Source organism: Rhinolophus sinicus, linkage group LG10 (assembly GCF_036562045.2).
Source record: "Rhinolophus sinicus isolate RSC01 linkage group LG10, ASM3656204v1, whole genome shotgun sequence".
In the NCBI taxonomy this organism is placed as follows: domain Eukaryota; kingdom Metazoa; phylum Chordata; class Mammalia; order Chiroptera; family Rhinolophidae; genus Rhinolophus; species Rhinolophus sinicus.
In genome coordinates, this window is record NC_133759.1 from 68,933,133 (window position 1) to 68,952,780 (window position 19,648).

At 47.9% G+C, this 19,648-nt stretch overlaps 1 protein-coding gene across 3 annotated transcripts in view; it reads right to left on the minus strand.

Moving 5' to 3' along the window:
* Positions 1–19,648, minus strand: part of ADAMTS2 (ADAM metallopeptidase with thrombospondin type 1 motif 2) — a 245,741-nt gene that overhangs the window by 23,250 nt on the left and 202,843 nt on the right. For all 3 annotated transcript variants that reach the window (XM_074312147.1, XM_074312148.1, XM_074312146.1), the window contains 3 exons: positions 8,255–8,400; positions 4,375–4,550; positions 3,036–3,169 (listed from right to left, as the gene is read on the minus strand). In XM_074312147.1, coding sequence (XP_074168248.1) covers positions 3,036–3,169; positions 4,375–4,550; positions 8,255–8,400 — 456 coding nt within the window. The remainder of the gene's footprint in view (positions 1–3,035; positions 3,170–4,374; positions 4,551–8,254; positions 8,401–19,648) is intronic.

Here is a 19,648-nt window from a genome sequence, read left to right on the forward strand (position 1 = left end):
GCCAGCACAGATGTGCACAGGTGCCAGGGAAGGTGCTCTCCCCGACTCTGGAGCCCAACTTGACAGAAGTCGGCCCAGGGATCATGTGCGTTAGTAGAGAACCAGCTCTTAGGACATCTTCATCCACTCATGTGCTCATCTAAAAAAGCTTGCACTAACTGGAAATTCAGCTATGTAGCTGGAAGATAAGAAGGATGCCCGGATAAAGAGAAAATGAAACATATGTTTGAAAACAGTTGCTGTAACTGAGCTTTTGTTCTGTAAGTCACAGAAGGTTAACAAAAGGAAAATAGAGTAAATTAACCAGTTGACCTGTTAAACCTTGAGAAATTAAAATGGCCTGTCACCATTTCTCCTCCATTCCAAGACACATTCATTTTTTTTCATCTTTTGCTATTTCTGAAATCAGGACGTGTCTAATAATCACAGTCAAATAGACCCTGCCTACCACCCAGAGGAGTGTTTGACACAGGGATTTTTTGTCTGGGCAGTTGCTGGCCAGCTCATCTCAGGTGGTGCGACCGTCCAGGCCCAGGCAGGCACCATCCCTGGCTCAGGGAACATCTAATTTTGGCAAGCATCTACAGATAGTCAAGAGACACTGTCTAATATCCAGCGGCCTGTAAATGAACTAGGGGGAAATGATACTAAGACTTTAACCAAATCCAAGAGGCCAGTGAAGCACAGGGTCCTTCTACTGGCCTGAAATCTCACTTTAGATTGTAAAGGGGTTAATGGGCCAATGACAGGTCAGGCTGGGGATGGCCATGTATCCCTGAGTGGCTCTGCATGGCTGCTGTGGGCTGCCCCCAGCAACTACAGGAGGCTGACGGCTTGATTCCATTTCTGCTGAAGCCGAGATGGTAGTGATGGCAGTGCCTGTCTCATGGGGGGCGGGGGCATATAGCTAGTGAGGGGCTGCTTGCCTCCCTTCAGACCTATTTTGAAATCCTATTGGTGAGTTATTAAATCAGGAAATATGCCAGCTTATTTCAATTTCTCCTGTTTTCACAGCCATTTTTAGAGGACACATTTGGTAGCATGTTATTACTTTATCAAGGTAGTAGACCGTGCCTTTGATTAAAACAAAATGACCCTATGAGCCTCATTTAATTCTTGGTGCTCTTTTGATTCCCGGTGGTGTATGTACGTTATGTGTGCACACATCTTTCATTCTCCTGACATGCCTTTCGCTGTCACTTCACTTTAAACCTTCCTGAGTTGTTGTGCTTTCATAGTCTCTAACTGACAGCATCCACTTGGATCCTATTTTTTTTAATCCAGTATTAGATTCTTTTAAAATAAGAGTTTCATATTCACCTGCAGTGTTACTTCTCACATAGTTCATCTTACCACTACCCTTGTCTTTTGTGTGTTTTCAATCTTTCTGTCTACTCTGTTTTCTAACTTTTGCCATATGATCAGATATAAATGCAAATATATGTATTTTCTAATTATGCAAAAATCTATCATCTTGCTGTTACCATTCAAAATCACCATTAATTAACGGCACACTTAACCTGCTCAATCATCAATGTCAAGAGTGAAGCTCTGAGCCGCTCCCACCAAGATGGTGAATTAGGGCTCCAACTTCTCCACTATGTTTGCAACCATATTCATAGCTGCCATTTAAAGCTCCTTCTACTACTAAATGTTTCCCAAGTTTACTTTCTGTATTAGTGATGCTTTTTAAAATTTTATGTGTCTTCTGATGTCCCAAGAGATGGCCGAGGGCTAGGCTGCGACCATGCCTTTCAGGCACAAACCAGCCAATCCTGCTGCCTCCTGCTTTATCTCTCACATATCAGAACTATATTTCCTCTGCCAGAATCGTCCCAGGGCCAGGCAGCAGGCATCTAGAGAGCACCCCTATAGCTGAAGCCTGCTGGAATTAGACTGGCCAGTCCTAAACTGTTTTCCTTGCTCTGCCTTGTTGTTCTCATGGAAACCCCAATGAAAGCTCTGGCCTAGGCTTTCTCTGCTCCTTCCCGCCTCCAGGCCAAACCCAGTGCTTTCCCACATGGCCCTGCATAGTCTGGCATGCCCTTCTCTCGGGAAATGTAAGTAATAAAATCTTTCAATGGCATTGGCCTCTCTGTGGCATCACTCAGTCACTTCCATAATTCAAAGCCCTGTGGGTACAGAAGAAACACTGCTGTCTTTGTTTCTGGGGATTTGGTTTCACTGTCTGAGCAGACTGTGTGGCCCGGCCTCCCTGGGAGGCTCAAGCTGAACCAGTGTCCCCCCACCCCTGCCCCTGCATCTTGGAGGGGCCTCCTTTACCTTAGGCTGCGGTCCCACATGAGTGGACAAAAGCCCAGAGCTGTCTATAGCTTCCCTGCACCCCACCTCCTTGTTCTTGCAGCCTCACTCCCTCCTCCAGGGATGCCCGAGGCATTCTGCCAGGCTCTCTGCAGAGACTTCTAGAGGAGAGCCAGCCTCGGTGACACCTACAATGAGTCTTGCCTCCAAAAACTACAGAGGCTTCCAGTTGTTTCTAGGGAGTCTGGCAGGGGACAAGTCTGTGTTCACATTACTACTGTATCCTGAGGTTACCCCACAGTTGTTCTTGTGTCAGCCTAAGACTGAAACCAAGGACATAACGCCAGAAAACACAGCAGGCATTTCTACAAAGAGCTAAACCAACGAGACCCTTGGTGGCCTGATCAAGAGTAAGCTATCTAGTGCCCAACGGGGTGCAAGGATGTGGCAATGCCTCAAAGGGGTCGCCTGAGGACCATGTGCATCAGAATCGCCTGGGGAGCTTGCAAAACTCATGCTCCTGGGCCCCAGCCTGGTCCGAGGAGTCAGGATCTCCCAGGAGTAGCCCCAAGCTCCCTGGTGGCTCCGAGGTACACTCTAGGCTGCAAGCCCCTGGCACAGGGGAGGAGGGACCAGCCTTTACTGAGAGGCTGCCCTGTTCCAGGGGCTGTTTCTGACATTGCATGCGTAACCTGAATGAGTCCTGGTGACAACCCCAGGAAGCTGCGACCCTGAGACCACCCCCACCCTCATGCTGGCCTCATGGCACTCACCCTGCAGTCCCCGCGCACGCAGAGGCTGAAGGCATCCTTGTAGGAACAGCGCGTCCCGTCATGCACCATGCGCTGCATGGACACCACCTCCCCGGTTTCCTTGGACTGGCAATAGAGGTGGCACCTCTCCTTGGCTGGAAGTGAGGCAGCAGGGTGTTGGCGAAGTGTACTGGCTGCATCGCTCACCTCCCTTCCCAAGTCCACTCAAGAGAAAATCCCAGGAGGGTCTTCTGAGAATTCACCCCCCAACATGCACCTGCCCTGGGGCAGGAAAGGGAAAGGTGCCAGGAGACTGCAACCCCCTTCGTGTCTCTGTCTCAGGCCTTTGACTCTGGGGTACTGGACTTAGGAAGCACTTCTACCAGCTGCGCCAAGCTATTATTGGAGCAGCCTGGGTCTCCAGCCCCGAAGGCCCCACCAAGAGACCCCAAGATGCGGGGAAAGGTAACTAGCTGTTTGCCAGCTCTCCACCTAAAGACCCTCTTCAGTCAGCCTTCTCTGAAACCCCAAATAAAGCCAGACGCCCCTTGATTCATTCTCAGGTTCCTGGCACCTTCTCTTATCTGCATTTCTCTCAGAAGTCACTAAAACACTGAGTCATTATTTGATGGCTATCTACCCTGCCCCCCAGGTTGCAGCCTTCAACCGGGGGGGGACCCTGTCTGCTCTGGCACCCCTTCCTGAGGGGTGTAACACACCTGGATGATGGAGACTGAAGAGAGGCCCAGGCCGGGCCCTCCCTGCCTATGCCTGGGAGGAACAGAAACTGTATGTTTAAAATTCCATCACGGGGGGAAGGAGACCCAAATGGAATACAAACATTATCATGCCTGAAGCTACCATACTTTTCAGTTCCTAGAAGCCAATAAATGCCTTTTAATGCATAAAGCATTCCAAGTCATCTTTTCTGACACTTGAAACTGACTTTTGACTGAAAGAACAGAAGGCTAGAGGTAACCTGGTTCCTTGGCAGGGTCCGCCCAGCTCAATCTCCAGCCCCATTCCTGAGTGGGCCTCATAGCACAACTCCAGCCTCATCTACCAGGTAGCGACAGCAAGAGTAGGGCACTCGCTGCGCCTCCTCCCCCTCCCCCTCCCCCCTGCATCCTTGGCCAGGCCGGTTTCTGACTCCAATGGGACTGCTGTCCTGCCTGGAGCCCCCAGCTTCTGCCCGGGAGTGGCCCTGGCAGCCACACCGCCAGGGTGGTCTCTGCTGGCAGCCCTATGACCGGCTGGCAGCCTTGCTCATGCAGACTTAGCGGCACCAGACAAAGCAAGCCCCAGTCCGCCCTTCCGCCCTGTCCGCTGGGCTCACTGGACCCTCCACTCAGAGGCTCACCATCCCGGTGCTCATGGGGCAGCCAGTGGTGCTGGGCGTCGCCGTGCTCGAAGTACAGGTCCCACTGTCGGCACTGCTCCTCGCGGAAGTCGGCCAGGCTGTCAGGGCAGTTCTGGGAGTTGCAGAGCTGGAAATCATAGCCCAGGCCTGAGCAGGTGCGGCCCCCGTTGGCTGGGCTGCAGGACAGAGAAAATAACTTACAGGAAGAGGCCAGCACTCAGGGCGCTACTTGTGGGATTTGGGGGAGCCCTGAGTCTCACATGTCACGGGCAGCTCTGCTGAGTGAAGGGACTCAGCCCTTCCCGGTCGCAGCCACAGGACCCGGGCAGTCCCCCAGCCTCCTGGCCCCAGAACACTAAGCACAGAGGACTGGTAGCCCTCCCTCAGGGCCCCGAGGTGAGTTTCCTCTACATCCGGGTCTCGGCCTGTACCTGACCCACAGGGAACTCAAAAAGCAATTCTGAAATAGCGGAATCTGGCTGCACAGGATCTTCACCAGCGCAGGCACACAGTGGACGCTCTGTCCACCATCCTCCACCTCAGAGAATTTGGGCTGCGTTTCTGTAATTCCTTCACTTCGCTGAGAACAGCACTGGCCCATAAAGCACTAGCCCCACAGAAAAGGCACCAGCAGTGGGCTGGCAGGTGCATCTGAAGGGGGGCAGGGCAAATGGGGTGTGGCAGGCCAGCACCTGGGAGGGGCCTCAGTGTCGCCATCAGCCAAGAGTGGCAGAGCCGCGCTGTACGCGAGGTCCCCCCTGAGACTTGATCAAAAGCCATGCTCTGCCTGTGATGAAGGGTGGTAACTGCTGTTGCAGCATGGTAGAAAGGACCAGAAAGGAGCTGGCCTCCATGAGGCCCCTCAAGGGACTCAATGGAAATAATGATCGGAGAAATTTGTGGAGGATGAACCAAGGGGCCTCAGTGTTTGATGGGAAACTGAAAGAAAGGGCAATTCTGAGATTGATACCAGAGTCACTGATGGGACCATAGACCAATGACAACACCAACAAGGGTGTCAGCAGAAGGGGGTACAGATGTGCGGAGTCTGGGGCATTGGGGCAGTGACCAGCGGAGACAGCAGGAAGGGCTGGGCTTTCCCTGGAGCTCCTGGCCAGCTCAGGCAGGAAGCATACTGATTGGAACGGAAATCAATGTAACTAACTTCAAAACAGATGTGAGCTGGAGAATTTGGGGTAGGGGAGAGCAAGTGAAGAGCTGGAGACTAGCTTATTTGGAGCTTCTCAATCACAAGAGTGGGGGCAATGAGGAACACAGTGGGAATTCAATCCTGCAGGCAGGGTCCAGCTAGGGACTGCATAGGCATCTTCATGTTTGTCCCAGTGTCATGGGGAAGCTGCGGACTAGCACAGGGTGTAATGACTAAAATGAGATAGCATGAGGTCCAGCGGTCATCTCCTGGAGACTGAGGGGAAGGGGCAGCCCGTGGGGCCACTTGCATTGCTGACCAAAGCTGTGCGAGCCTGTGAGCTCAGACATGCTTGGGCCCTACAGCGGCGTGTCTCCCACTGATGTGGGTGAGGCTGGTGTAAATAAACAATTGTCACAGCTCCATGTTGCTGCATCCACACTGTCTGACAGTCACTGAGGCCGAGAACAGCACTGGGCAGGGGTTGGCTAGTCTCTGCAACTGACAGCTTTTGTGAACAGAAGGGCTCACAGGCTGTCCTAACAGCTTTGCTCCTGTCACTGCTGCCCCTGTCCTCTGCTGCCAGCACAGAGGCTGGGCCAGCTGCAGGGGTAAAATCCTTAGAGTGTGCAGGTGGAAGGGACAGAACGTGGACCTCCCCACTCCGGGACTGCATGAGCTGCCCCAGGGCCAGGCCAGGGGGATGAGTCCCCTGGAACCCAAGAGCCCAGCATCAGGAAGGGTGAGGGCTTGGACGCTTGCAGTGGGCGGGAAAGTCAGGCCAGACCTGCTCTCCCGACTATGGACCCTGGGCCTGAGTTACTCCATCAGCACAGGAACGGGCAGCTGAGACTAATCACACTTACTGAGCACTTACTGCATGCCCATGCACTGCGCCACAGGACGGGAACCCCACAGTCCTTGCCCAGCACCCTGTAGCCTCTGCAGTTCTAACTTCCTGTCTGGGCAATCTCATCCTGAGGCAAGCACAATAGCCCAGGGTTGTTTGAGGGGAGTCAGGTGCAGAGCACTTTGGGCCTGCTTCCTGCCCCTGCTCCTGGCTGGTGCAGTAGCCTGGAGCCTTGGGCAGGAGGCAGACAGAAGTGGGAGGACTGCAGGCGAGTTGAGGTGGCTGGTACCAGGCCTGTGTGCCCCACTGCTGGAGCCCAGGACACTAGTTCCTTCCCAGCCAACATGGACTTGACCCCTCTCCCTAGGCTGAACCCCTCTGGCTCTCTGGTGGCCAGCTCAAGGCCTAGCCAGAGAAGATGCAGCAGGCTAGCTGAGCAGAACATGGATTCCAGGCAGTCTGGACGGGTCCCAGAACCTGCAGGGCTTAAATTTGGGGGCCACAGGCTCCCCTGAGAAGTTGATGTGAAGCTAGAGACCTGCTCTCTCAGAAAAATGCACATGCACAGAAAGTCATGTACAATATCTGTTGGGACCCACAGAAGGGTGATGAGCCTGGGACTGAGGTTTAAGGTTTAGGTCCCCAGCCCTAATATCTAAGGCGTCCAGGTGGGTGGAGGAGGTGAGTGAAGACGGCTGGGTGGGGCTGCCCACGAACAGGGTAGCCTTAGCTGCCCACAAGCCTATATGTAGGTCTGGCATTGCTATGGTGCCCAATTTGGAAGCTGGAAATCTAGTTTGTTTGTTTTTATGTGAAATTCCAGATTTTAAATATTTTCAAGTAAAATAAAATCTTTAAAACACTGGACAGGCCAAAGAAAGAAAGACAAAAGCCACATGTCTCCTGGCAACTGAGGGGCCTCTAAGGGGCAGGTGGAAGTCCAGTGAGCTGGTATCTGTGGGAGCTTATTCCTGCATGCCAGGCTCCCTTCACGTTAGGGTACCTGCACCCACAATAACCCCAAGGACAGGCTGCTGGGCGGGGGGTGCTAACTGACTTGCCCTTAATCACATGGGGCTGCAGGGGCCCACGGCCCAGGCACTCTGGCTCCACACCTTCCCTCTTCGTGGGCACTGCACTGGGCAAGCCCCAGGCCGAGGGTTCAGGCAGGAGCAGTGGCCTGGGCGTGAATAAGGAAGTGGCTGTGGGCTGAGGAGGGGCATGAACCAGAGAGATTTTTATAAGGTGGGGTGGGTGGGGGGAAATGAGAGGGACAGGAAGGGGTAGGGACGACAGCACAGCAGGCCCCATGCATGGGAAACAGGAGGGGGAGCATGGTTAGAGGTAGGAGTCTGGTGGGCACGGGAGCAGCCTCTCCAGGCTGTCTCTCCCCTGGGCAGCTGGGCATAGGTGGCGTGTCACTGACCCTGCCCCTCTGCCTGATTGCAAACAGCTGCTTTCCTGCTCAGGTTCCTGGCATCCTGGGGCCCAAGACAGCCCTCCTCCTCCTTATTCCCAATTCCTGGTGTCTGTTCCATCTTCTATCCTCAATGATTCGACCAAAAAGGGCAGAGTAAGCCAGTGTCTAAAGGAGGGTGCAGGCCTAGTGGGGGAATGGCCAAGGCCAGCAGGTCAAGAGACCAAGTTTCCAGGTCTCCAGGGCCAGTGCTGCCCTGAGCAGGGTGTGTGACCTGGGCCATGAGCCTTCCCTCTCTGAGTCTCAGCTTTGTCCCAGGGAGGGTGAGGCGGGGACAAGGCTGCTGGCCCTTGTGACCTCTCCAGAACCATTGTAGAGCCACAGGGGCCTTGCAGGATAGCAAGGGGCCTCAGGGATGGCAGCTGCCACCCAGGAAGGCTGGGAAACATCAGGGCCAACTCACTGTGGGTTGTCACACTGGCGGGTCCTGAACTTGACCCCTGTGCCACAGGTGCGTGAGCAGGAGCCGAATGGACTCCAGGCACCCCAGTTGCCATCCCGTTTGAGGATGTCAGGTGTCAGCCAGATGCAGTGTCCTTTAAAGCAGTGCTGAAAGACAGAAGGTCACTTCCTTGACCAATCATTCACAAGTCCCCCACCCCTTTCATCCTGCAGTGCTCATGAGGACTGCCTGGCCCTGGAGACACAGGGAGAGGACGTCCTACTCACCCCTGGAAGCTCCACGCCCCTCGGGAGGCCTAGTGAGGTCTTGTTTCCCTCCCGCCCCCCCAGCTATTCCAACCACCACCCTGGCCTCCCACCGTCCTCCACACCTTGTCCAGCCTACTCTGTCCCTCAGCCAGAGCCTGCCCTCACCACGTCTCCAGGATGAAGCCACTGGTGTGCCCATACAGGAAACACTCAAAAAGATGCAAGCGGCACGTCAAGCCAGTGACCCCAGAGACAGCTAAGAGCTACTTGTTTAAGTAAAAAAGCCGATTTAAAGAAAATATGGAAATGAAGGTAAGGAGGTGGTAAAAAATCCATGAATATAGGGAGTAGAACATTGGAGAGCAGGGAACACAATTCTACAACTTGAATCTGATCACATGGCTCCCCTTCCTCCCACAGGGAGGAAGCTTACACAATTTAGTGGCCCATTTTAAGAAGACTACAAAATTAAAAATACTAAATTAGGTATAAAATGGAATCTTGATTTAGAATAAGAAAATGCATCACAAGAAAATAAAAAATTTGAAAACTGACCAATACCACAAACAATCAAAAGCAGAGAACAATGACTTTTCAAATGAATTGACTGACACAAGTTTTCCTTCAATTCTCACTGCATACTCTTTAATCTGCTCTTCATATGACAACAATTTTGTAGTGTTGTTTTCCATAGAGAGAACAGAAAGACAGCACAGTCATTCCTCAGCAAACTTTTCCTGTAAGGGCCAGCGAGTAACTACTACAGACTTTGCAAGCTACGTAGATCTCTGTTGATGCTACTCAACTCTGCCATTGGAGCATGAAAGTGGCTACAGACAACATATGAATTAATGTGGATGACTGTGTTCCAATAAAAATTTGTTTACAAAAACAGACAGTAAATGAAAACTTCTAGAATGGAGTTACAGGGAGCTTGGTGAACTTTTTCCTCAGTAAAACAACCATTTAATTGACGAAAACTACTTTTTAAAAACAACGATATAAAGTACCTGGAAATTGTCCTAAAGTCAATACAATAAATGGAGAAACAGTTGTTCAAGAAAGCCTGCTAAATCTTGGTAAGAACAGTGGAAGTCTATGGCATTTGAGCCACAACCCTCTCCATCCCTTCCTCAGCTCAGTGTGATGGAAGCTTTACTGCCTAGAAGACGGAGCTCCCTCTCTGCTCAGCAACTAGGCTAGGGTACAGTTTCACCCTGGGAAAGACAGGCCACTGGCATCTCTAATACATCCCAACTCTGTATTACAGACCATCTGTCCCAGGTAGGATGGGCCAAGAGGGTTGGGGCACCCTGGTCTACTCAGCCCCTACTCCCACGGTGGAGGTTGTATCCCAGGTATGGCAGGCCAAGAATACTGGACTCCAATTGCCCCTTCCCCCAGCTTTCTTGTACAGCAGATGTTCCATGCTGAAAGGGGCAAGCCAATAAAACTAGGGGTTACCATTCCTATCCAGTGACTGACTTGTAGACCAGGAGTGTCACTGGGAGAAGTGGGCCACCCTACCCCTAGCTCCAGTGTAGTGGTGTAGTGGTCTTCCCAGGGGGAAAAGCAAAACAAAGAGCTACATAATTCTCCCTAAGGGAACTGACTTTTTTTGGAACAGAGCATGAGAAAATTTATGCCTAAGGGCATTTTCAAAAACAATAGAAATTTTGGTAGTGAGCGATTAAGAGGAGGCCAGTAGCTCAATGATACTAGCAGCAGCAAATAAAATAGTAAACCAAACAGAACCGTAACAGAGAGAAGCAGGAAAAAGACAGCTAAGAGCCCTCCTGGGGTCTGAGCAAGCCTCAAAGACTGGCAACAACCTGCCTCTGTGAAGAGTCCAGAATTTAACTGGGTCATAGTGTAGACAAGTCATACCCCAGGGCATTATCAAAAACAATGCAGCAGTCAGAAAGTAGCTAGTGAAAGTTAACAGTTGGGTTGATACCAATAGAGGCAGAACAGCCAGAAGCTTAATGGAAAGATCAGAGAAAGAGACAAGAGAGAGCCTGGCTGTCCCATTTTGGGGGGTGGGGGGAGGGGCACTTGTGTGATCCGAGTGACTATCCACAAGCTCAAGGCTGTGACCTCTGAGGAGCAACATCAGCAGCTGCACACTGCAGGGCTAGTAAAATGTATTCAAATGGTCAAGCCAAGTCACTAAACAAATAAACAAGTAAACAACAGCATGACAAGGTCCAGGTCAATCAACATTCAGAGTTTCTTCGATGTATTACCTAAAATGTCCAGTTTCAACAAAAATATCTGAGACATGAAAAGAAACAGGAAAGGGTGACCCATACACAAGAAAATAAGCAGGTGATAGAATGTATCTTTGAGGAGGCCCAGATGTTGGAACTTAACAGACTTAACAGAGCAAAAAGAAAGATATTACCCATGAACTTGCATACAGATCAACAGAAATTATGCAATCTGAAGAGCAGAAAGAATAGGGAAAAATTACAGAGCCTCTGAGAAACATGGGAGACCATCAAGTCCACTAAGATGTGCATAGTAGAGGTGCCAGAAAGAGAGGACACAGAGAAAGGTACAGAAAATATTCAAAGAAGCAATGGCTGAAAACTTCCAAAACTTGATGAAAAACCTTAACCTACACATCCAAGAAATGTAAAAACCTCCAGGTAGGATAAATGCAAAGAGATGCACACCCAGACACATTATAGTCAAATTGTTGAAAGACAAAAAATGTTGAAAGCAGCAAAAGAAAAATGACTCATTGTGTACAAGGAATAACAGCTGACTTTTAATCAGAAATAATGAAGGTCAGGGGCTGTGGTGTCAACCAAGAACCATAGCCAACAAAACTATCTTTCAATAATGAAGGTGAAATAAAAATATTTCCAATAACAAAAACAGAGAATTCATTGCTGGTTGACTTGCCATATGTGTATAAGAAATACTGACAGAAGTTATTTAGGCTGAAAGCAAGTGACCCCAAAGAATAATTCAAATCCACATGAAAAAAACAGAGTGCTGAAAATGGACAAATTTCTAAAAAAACAGACTATCAAAATTGATTTAATAAGATATAGAAAATCCGAATGGACCTATAACAAGTAAAAAGATTGAATCAGTTATTTCAAAACTTTCCACAGACAATAGCTCAGATCCACAAGGCTTCGCTGGTAATTTTTACCAAACATTTAAAGAAAGTTAATGTCAGTCTTTCACAAACTTGTCCAAAAAATAGAAGATAAAAGAAAAATCCCCCAAATTCATTCTATGACGCTAGTATTACCTGAATACCAAAACCAGACCATGACATCACCAGAAAATAAAAGAAAAACCCTGTAAACCAATATCTCTTATGAAAATAGATGTAAAAATCCTCATCAAAGTTCTAGCAAACTAAATATATCAGCATATTAAAAGATTATACACCATGACTAAGTGGGATTTATCCCATGAATGCAAGGTTTAACCTCTGAAAATCAATCAGTGTAATAAACCATATCAATAAAATAAAGAACAAACAATATTATCAACTCAAGACTCAAAAAATCATTTGGCAAATCTAACATTCTTTCATGGAAAAAAAAAACAAAAACTCAAAGACTAGGAATGAAAGAGAATTACCTCAAGCTGATAAAGCACATCTATGAAACACCTACAGCTAACATCATGCTTAACGGGGAAAGAGTGAATGCTTTCCCCCATGATGAGGAAAAAAAATAAGGATATCTTGCTCATACCACGTCTAGTTAACATTGTACTAAAAGTTCCAGCCAGGATAGAAAAAGGAATAAAAGGCATCCACAATAGAAAGAAAGAAAGAAAGCTATCTCTATTTGCAGATGACATGATCTTCTATATATAAAATCCTAAAGAATCTACAAAAAAAAAACTATTAGAGCTAATGAATTCAGTGATGTTGCAGGTTACAAGGTCAATATACAAAAATCAATTGTATTTCTATAAACTAGTGATGAATAATCTAAAAATTAAATTAAAACAACTCTATTTACAATAACATCAAAAAAGAAGAAAGAAACCTTAGGAATAAGTTAAATAAAAGAAGTGTACAACTGAAAACTACAAAACATTATTGAAAGAAAATAATGATCTAAGTAAATGGAAAGACATCCTATGTTCATGGATCAGATTGCTGACATGGCAATACATCCCACATTGATCTATAGAATCAGTGCAATCCTATCAAAATTCCTGCTGGAATTTTGCAGAAATTGAAAAACTGCTCCTAAAATTCATACAGAAAGTTAAAGGACCAAGAACAGCCAAAACAATCTTGAAGAAGAAAAGTGGGAGTAATCAAGACAGTGTGGCCCTGGCATAAGGATAGACAAATATATCAATGGAATGGAACTGAATGCAGAAAGGAACCATTACATATGGTCAACTGATTTTTTGACAAGGGTGCCAAGACAATTCAATTGCAAAAGATGAGTCTCTTCAATAAATGGTGCTGAGATAAGTGGATATCCATAGGCAAAAGGATGAGATTGGACCCCTTCCTCACACCATACACAATAATCAACTTAAAATGGATCAAAGACCAAAACATGACAGCTAAACTCTTAAAACACAGGAATACATCTTCTTGACCTAATGGCAATGGTTTCTTATGTAGAACACCAAAAGCCTGAGCAACAGAAGAAAAAATATTGAAATTGGACTTTATCAAAATGAAAAAATTTTGTGCATCAAATAATACCATCACGAAAGTGAAAAGACTACCCACAGAATGGGAGAAAATATTTTCAAGCCATATATCTGATAATCCTGATAAGGGGCCTGTATACTTGTTCTTGTATGTAAAGGACTCTTACGTGTATATAAGTAACTCTTACTCAAGGATAAAAAGATAAATAACTCAAAAATAAGGTAATGAATAAACATTTACCCCCAAAAAGATACATACAAATTGCCATTAAGCACATGAAAAGATGCTTAACATCACAGGTCACTAGGGAAATGCAAATCAAAACCCAATGAGATAACACACTTCGAATCCACTGGGATGGTTATAATAAAAACATAGACAATAAAAAGTTTTTTGGGCAATGTGGATAAATTGGAATCCTCGTACATTGCTACTTGTAATGTAAAAGATGCAGCTGTTTTGGGAAAAAGTCTGGCAGTTTCTCAAAATGTTAAACATAGTTACCATAAGATCCAACAATTCCACTCCTAGATATGTAGCCAAGAAAAATGACACATCCACACAAAAACTTGTACATAAGTGTTCATAGCAGCATTTCTCATAATAGCTGAAAAGTGGAAACAACTCAAAAGTCCATCAGCCAATAAATGGATAAATAAAACACAGTATATACGATGGATTATTATTCAGCAATAAAAAGGAATAAAGTACTGACACAGGCTACAACATGGATGAACCTTGAAAACATTGTGCTAAATGAATTAAGCCAGTCACAAAAAGACTCATTGTATGATTCCATTTATATGAAATGTCCAGAAGAGGCAAATCCCTGGAGGTGGAAAGTAGATTAGTGATTGCCTAGGATTGGGGATAGGGGGCTGGATGAATTGGAGTGACTGCTAATGGGTACGGGGCTTCTTCCTGGAGTGACAAAAATGTTCTAAAATTTGATTGTTGTAATGGTTGTACAACTTTATGAAAATACAGAAAACCATTGAATTGTACATTTTAAATGAGTGAATTTAAATGTGAATAACATCTTAATAAAGCTGTTAGGGAAACAGGAAAACAGGAGCAGGTGGGAGCGGTCTGTGTGCTGCAGCTTGGCAGCCCTTGCTCCACCATGCTGGGGGAATTTTTTTTTATTATCGATAATTTAGAGAAGTTACTGGTGATGTCATGTGAGCATTTACAATGAATGATCAAACCTGGAAAAACTACCATCCATTTTGCTTACTGATGTAGATTTTAGGGCATCTCACGTTGTCTTGGTCAGAGCCTGATTTTAATGCTCTTTGACTCCTCAGTGTTCAGTAAGTGTTGTTGTCGACATTCTTATTGTAGGGCGATAATCTGAGCTTCATATCATCTTTGATGTTGTCAACATTTCAGTCAAATCCGAAAGAAATTGAAAGGCTTTTCCAATGTGTTCATTGGATTCACTCCCCTTCATTGATTTGTCAAGCGTTTCAAGAGCCTGTCTGTTACTTCTCTTTGATATTTATCTCTTCCTCTTAGTGAACAACTGCTTTTGGTTTGATCTGAAACTTTGGTTGTAATTACATTTTTGAAGTCAGAGTTATTTCTATTGATTTCTTTACTAATTTTTAAAAACTTTTATTTAGTTTCCACTAATTTTTATCTGAATTTTCTTTAATACGTAAATTCAAAAATGGTAAAAGAAGGTACCTTTATACATATGAGAGCTGATCATTAAGTTTTCGAACTTGTTGCAACGATGTTGCCAACATTTTTTGACATCAAAGGGATTATTTATTATGAATTTGTACCAACTGGACAGTTAACCAAGTTTACTATTTGGAAGTGCTGAAAAGGCTTCGTGAAAAAGTCAGATGACCTGAACTTCTCGCCAACAAGCCATGGCTCTTGCATCCCGACAATGCACCAGCTCACACGGCACTGTCTGTGAGGGAGTTTTTAGCCAGGAAACAAATAACTGTATTGGAACACCCTCCCTACTCACCTGATCTGGCCCCCAATGACTTCTATCTTCACCCAAAGATAAAGGAAATATTGAAAGGAAGACATTTTGATGACATTCAGGACATTAAGAGAAATACGATGACAGCTCTGATGGCCATTCCAGAAAAAGGGTGGACTAGGTGCTGGCATCGGTGCATAGCTTCCCAAGGGGAGTTCTTCGAAAGTGACCATAGTGATATTCAGCAATGAGCTATGTAGCACTTTTTCTAGGATGAGTTCGTGAACTTAATTGTCAGACTTCATATATCCAAATCAGAAGTGCGTAGTCTCTCCCTTATTTTATTGAAGCATTCCAAAATGACTCTCAAGATTGCAGTTAAACTGGTGGATTAAAGAAGCTTAATCAACATTTTGAATAAACTCTTTGTATTCCATTTGCATTCAGGTTTCCCTTATTTTTTGTAATACATATGTTTGAGGGTTCGGACAGCTTTCAGACAAGCTGACCATCTTGATACACTTAGCCTTTGTAAACAAATATCCAGGTTGGATCTGTGTTTAAAATATCCCACCTATAAGATAAACCTCCTCCCCAAAATATAACTATTGCAAATATAGAGGCATCCATGACCCTGGGTATAGCTGTGACACCTTTTCTCCACTGATTTCAGGAGAATGGGTTGCACACAGCACCCATTCTGCAGTGGTCATGGTGACTTGGCAGTGGCGGTAGGAGTTTTTCTGAAAGTTATTCTTACACCTGGACAAATATAGTAATTTAACTATACATGAGAGATACTGAGAACCACGTGAATAAGCCGATAAATATATCCCAAATCCAATTTCTCCTTAGTCAAAGCCACAAGGCACCTGTAGCCACTCTCATGCGAGCCAACACTAGAAGTGTATCAGGGGAAGGCAGAGTGAAAAGAAAAATGATCTTAATTGATTATGTTTAAAATATCTTACTTTTGTAAAATTTATGAAAACGCCTAGGCAAGTGAGGGGCCTCGAAGCTGTCACATCATAAGCTTCATGGTGAATCCTGCTCTGCTCCCCTCTTAGACCTGTGCCACCGCCTTGCTGCAAGATGAAGACGAGCCCCTTGGCCTGGCTCCGCCGCCCACGACACCAGGCACCGAACAGACTGTGATTTCTTCCTGCCCTCCCTCCCTCTGAGAGTGTCTCTGCTCAGGGGGCACCGGGTCTCCACGTCCTTCCCTCCCCACAGTACAGTGGACACGGTGAAGAGACGCCCCCACCCCCACCCCCACCTCGCAGGACCGAGGTTCTCACTCCCTTAGCTGCAAAGTGTGTTGGTTACTGGCGGCTGACACTTGAGTCACTCTCCCAGAAATGCTCTCAGCCAGAGAGCTGCCTAGCCCAGGGTCATGTCCCTTTCCTGGGGACAGCCATAGCCCATTACTGGTCAAGGTTGGGGACAACTCTGAAAGGCCAGCCCAGCCCAGAGCTCCTGGTACAGTCGGCTGAGTCCCATGTTGTGAGCACAGGGCTGTTTAATGCCTCATTCTCCCCAGGAAAGTGCCTGCAATGGGATCTCTGTCTCAGAGCCGGTTTCCAGGAGAGCTGTGTGCCCATCTCCATGCCTGAGGCACTTCCACGCACCCCTCCTGGCTCTCACCTCTCAGGCAGGCCCTTCCTGGCCTCCCTACCTTTGAGCTCATGTCTGCTTGGGAGCCCATCTCGCCTCTTCTTCCTGACATAGGCCTCTCACCCTTCCCTCCGCCGCAGTGCTCCCAGAACTGCCTTGCACCAGGCTGAGCCCACGGGGCCACTGCAGAGGCCGCCACTCTCTGGGTTCTCCTTCTTGGGCTCTGAGCAAGTGGTCAAGGGCTCCACCAGTCAGGCTTGGCACTGGGCACGTGGCCGGCAAATAGTCACAAAGTACCTGGGGTCAGGCAGGCCTGGACGCAGGCCACCAGTGATGCTGGGCATATCCTTCCTGGGCCACGAATATCTCATCTCTCACCCGAAGTGCCCCTCACTCAACCATGGAAGGGAAGGGAAGACCGCACAGAAACTCTGGCTGGTGTCGCTCAGGTGGTAGAGCAAGGTGGGGCTGGCAGGCAAGGAAGAGTGCCCAGGTAAGGGAATGCTGTGGACTGAATGTTTGTGGCATCCCCAAATTCGTATGTTGAAGACTAATCCCCAGTGTGATGGTATTAGAACGTGGGGCCTTTGGGAGGTGATTAGATCGTGAGGATGAAGCCTTCATGAATGGCATTAGTGCCTTTGTAAGAAGACATGAGAGAGATGATTTCCCTTTCCAAAATGTGAGGACACAGAGAGAAGATGCCAGTCTGCTGCCCTCACCAGAACCTGACCATGTCAGCACCCTGATGTTGGGTTTCCAGCCTCCAGAGCTGTGAGGAGAAAATGGGTGCTGTTTCAGCCCCTAGCCTGTGGCATTTTTGTTGTAGAGCCCAAGTTGACTAGGACAGGGAGTAAGCAAGTGCTCCTGGCACTTCTGAAGGCTGTGACTGGGGCCCAGGCCTCTATGTTGCTGGTTGCCATGGGAACCAAGGGCAAGGAGGATGGAGAAGGCCACACAGTGGTCCCCCTAGCCCCACTGGACAAATTGGTCCCCAGTCTAGAAATGGGGAGCTGGGCACCAGACAACTCAGGACACCCTATCTGGTCTGTGGAATACCACCCCCAGACTGGATCCAATGCACAGAGGCAATACAGGTGCATTGAGGAAAACACACATATAATGCAAAACAGAAAGAAAGGAAAATCACTCTAATTCCACCACACAGAAGCTGCCCCTCTAACATTTGGTTTCTTTCCTTCTGGATGACTCTGAGTGTTTAACAGAGTGCAATTACCTTGAATGAACAATTTCATACTTTGGTACCTCAGTGTTACTATAAAAGAAACATATTTAATGTTATTTAAATGCTACATAACATATGTTTAAATGCTTACAAATATGTCATCCAGTAGAGACTTAAACATTTAAAAGCACAAAGTCACGTGTCCTGGATGAATTTGGAGCCCATCACAGAACCATGGGACAAATTTGAGCAGGGCTGCCTCATGGCCTAAGTGCCCTGGAGAGCATTGATGCACCTAGGTAGGGCCGGGAACATGGTCTGGTGGGTCTGAAAGCCTGAGAAGCAGAAGCTTCTCTTTCAGGAAGTACCCATTTAGCATCTGAACTGCTGAGGTCCTGGTTTTCCGTCCTCCACCCACCAGCATGTCTCCAGTAGGTACCTTGTGCCAAGAGCCTGGGATGTGAAGATAAGCAAGTTGGGCACTTAGGTCACTTGCCTAAGGAGGAAAGGACAGCTCAAGGTCACAAGGTAAGGAAGGAGGCACCCAGGACTTGAACTCCTCTACCGAGACCCTGGGCTGTCCCTGTCACTATGCCTGCCTGCCAAATCTCAGTTGTGCAGGAAACATGAGCACAACACAAAGGCATCAAGGGGTCTTTGCATCAGGCATGCATCTCTGAAACAGTCCTTCTGGAAAGTTCATAAAAACTTAGGGTGGCTGTTGCTTCCCCAAGATGCTGCCTGTGAATGCAAGAACACAGGGAGGACTGTTTCCACCAAGACACACTGAGGCAGGAGCCATCCTAGATCCAGCTGGGCTGGCACCCTGCCTGCTGCCCTGACACTGGCTCAGGCAGGGAGGGCACAGCCACCTGGAAGGACCCCCTGTGCTTGGCCTGGCCCTGCCGCCGGAGTATCCACGCACAGGCTGTGTGGCCACAGCGCATGCCCGCCTGAGAGCAGAGCTGAGCCCCTCTCCCGCACCCGGGACAGAGCAGGACACCAAGCAGGCACAGGAAGTGCTACCTTAGTCCAACCAGTCCTCCCCTCTCTCCCACTGTCACCAGCCACCTGGAGCCATGTCTCTCATTGTCTGGATTCTGACGCTGTGACATCTGGGGCCTCGCTGACTCTGGAGGGACTGCCCCTGCCAGGGTCAGCCAATTCCTGGAGATAATAAACAACTAACCTGAGAGCGTGCCTTTCACGCAAACCACCCAATCCAGAGCCCCACCCCAACCACCTCCTTTACAGACTCTCACACTCCGGGCCTCTGCCCCTAATCACCCAGACACAGGTGCTGAGGACTAGGGCAGCCCCTATGCCCCAGAGCCCACTGAAATCATTCTCACCGGCCAGTCCTAAGCCGGCTTACCTGGCCTCACCTGCTTCTTCCTGTGGAAGCCACGGTCCCCTCTCCCTCTGCCTCCTGATTCACCCTCATGCTTCCTGGTAGTCCCCTCCCCCATCCCATGGTGTGTTAGAGGGTGAGGGTAGGACTCTCCTTTTGGGATCTGTGAGGAACAAATTCTCTTTTCAATGGCAGTAGTCTCGTGATCTGTTGGCGTCACTCTACCTGAAGCTTTTTACCAATTTTCAAACACCATGCTCATCTCATCCACCCTTCCTAGCCATCCTGGCCTTGCTCCCACCCAGCGCAGTCCCCCCACGTGGAGTGCTGCTCCCACTTCTCTCCACCCGTCAGCGTCAGCTGGGATCACTGGCCGGAGTCTCCCTGAGACACTCAAGAGGC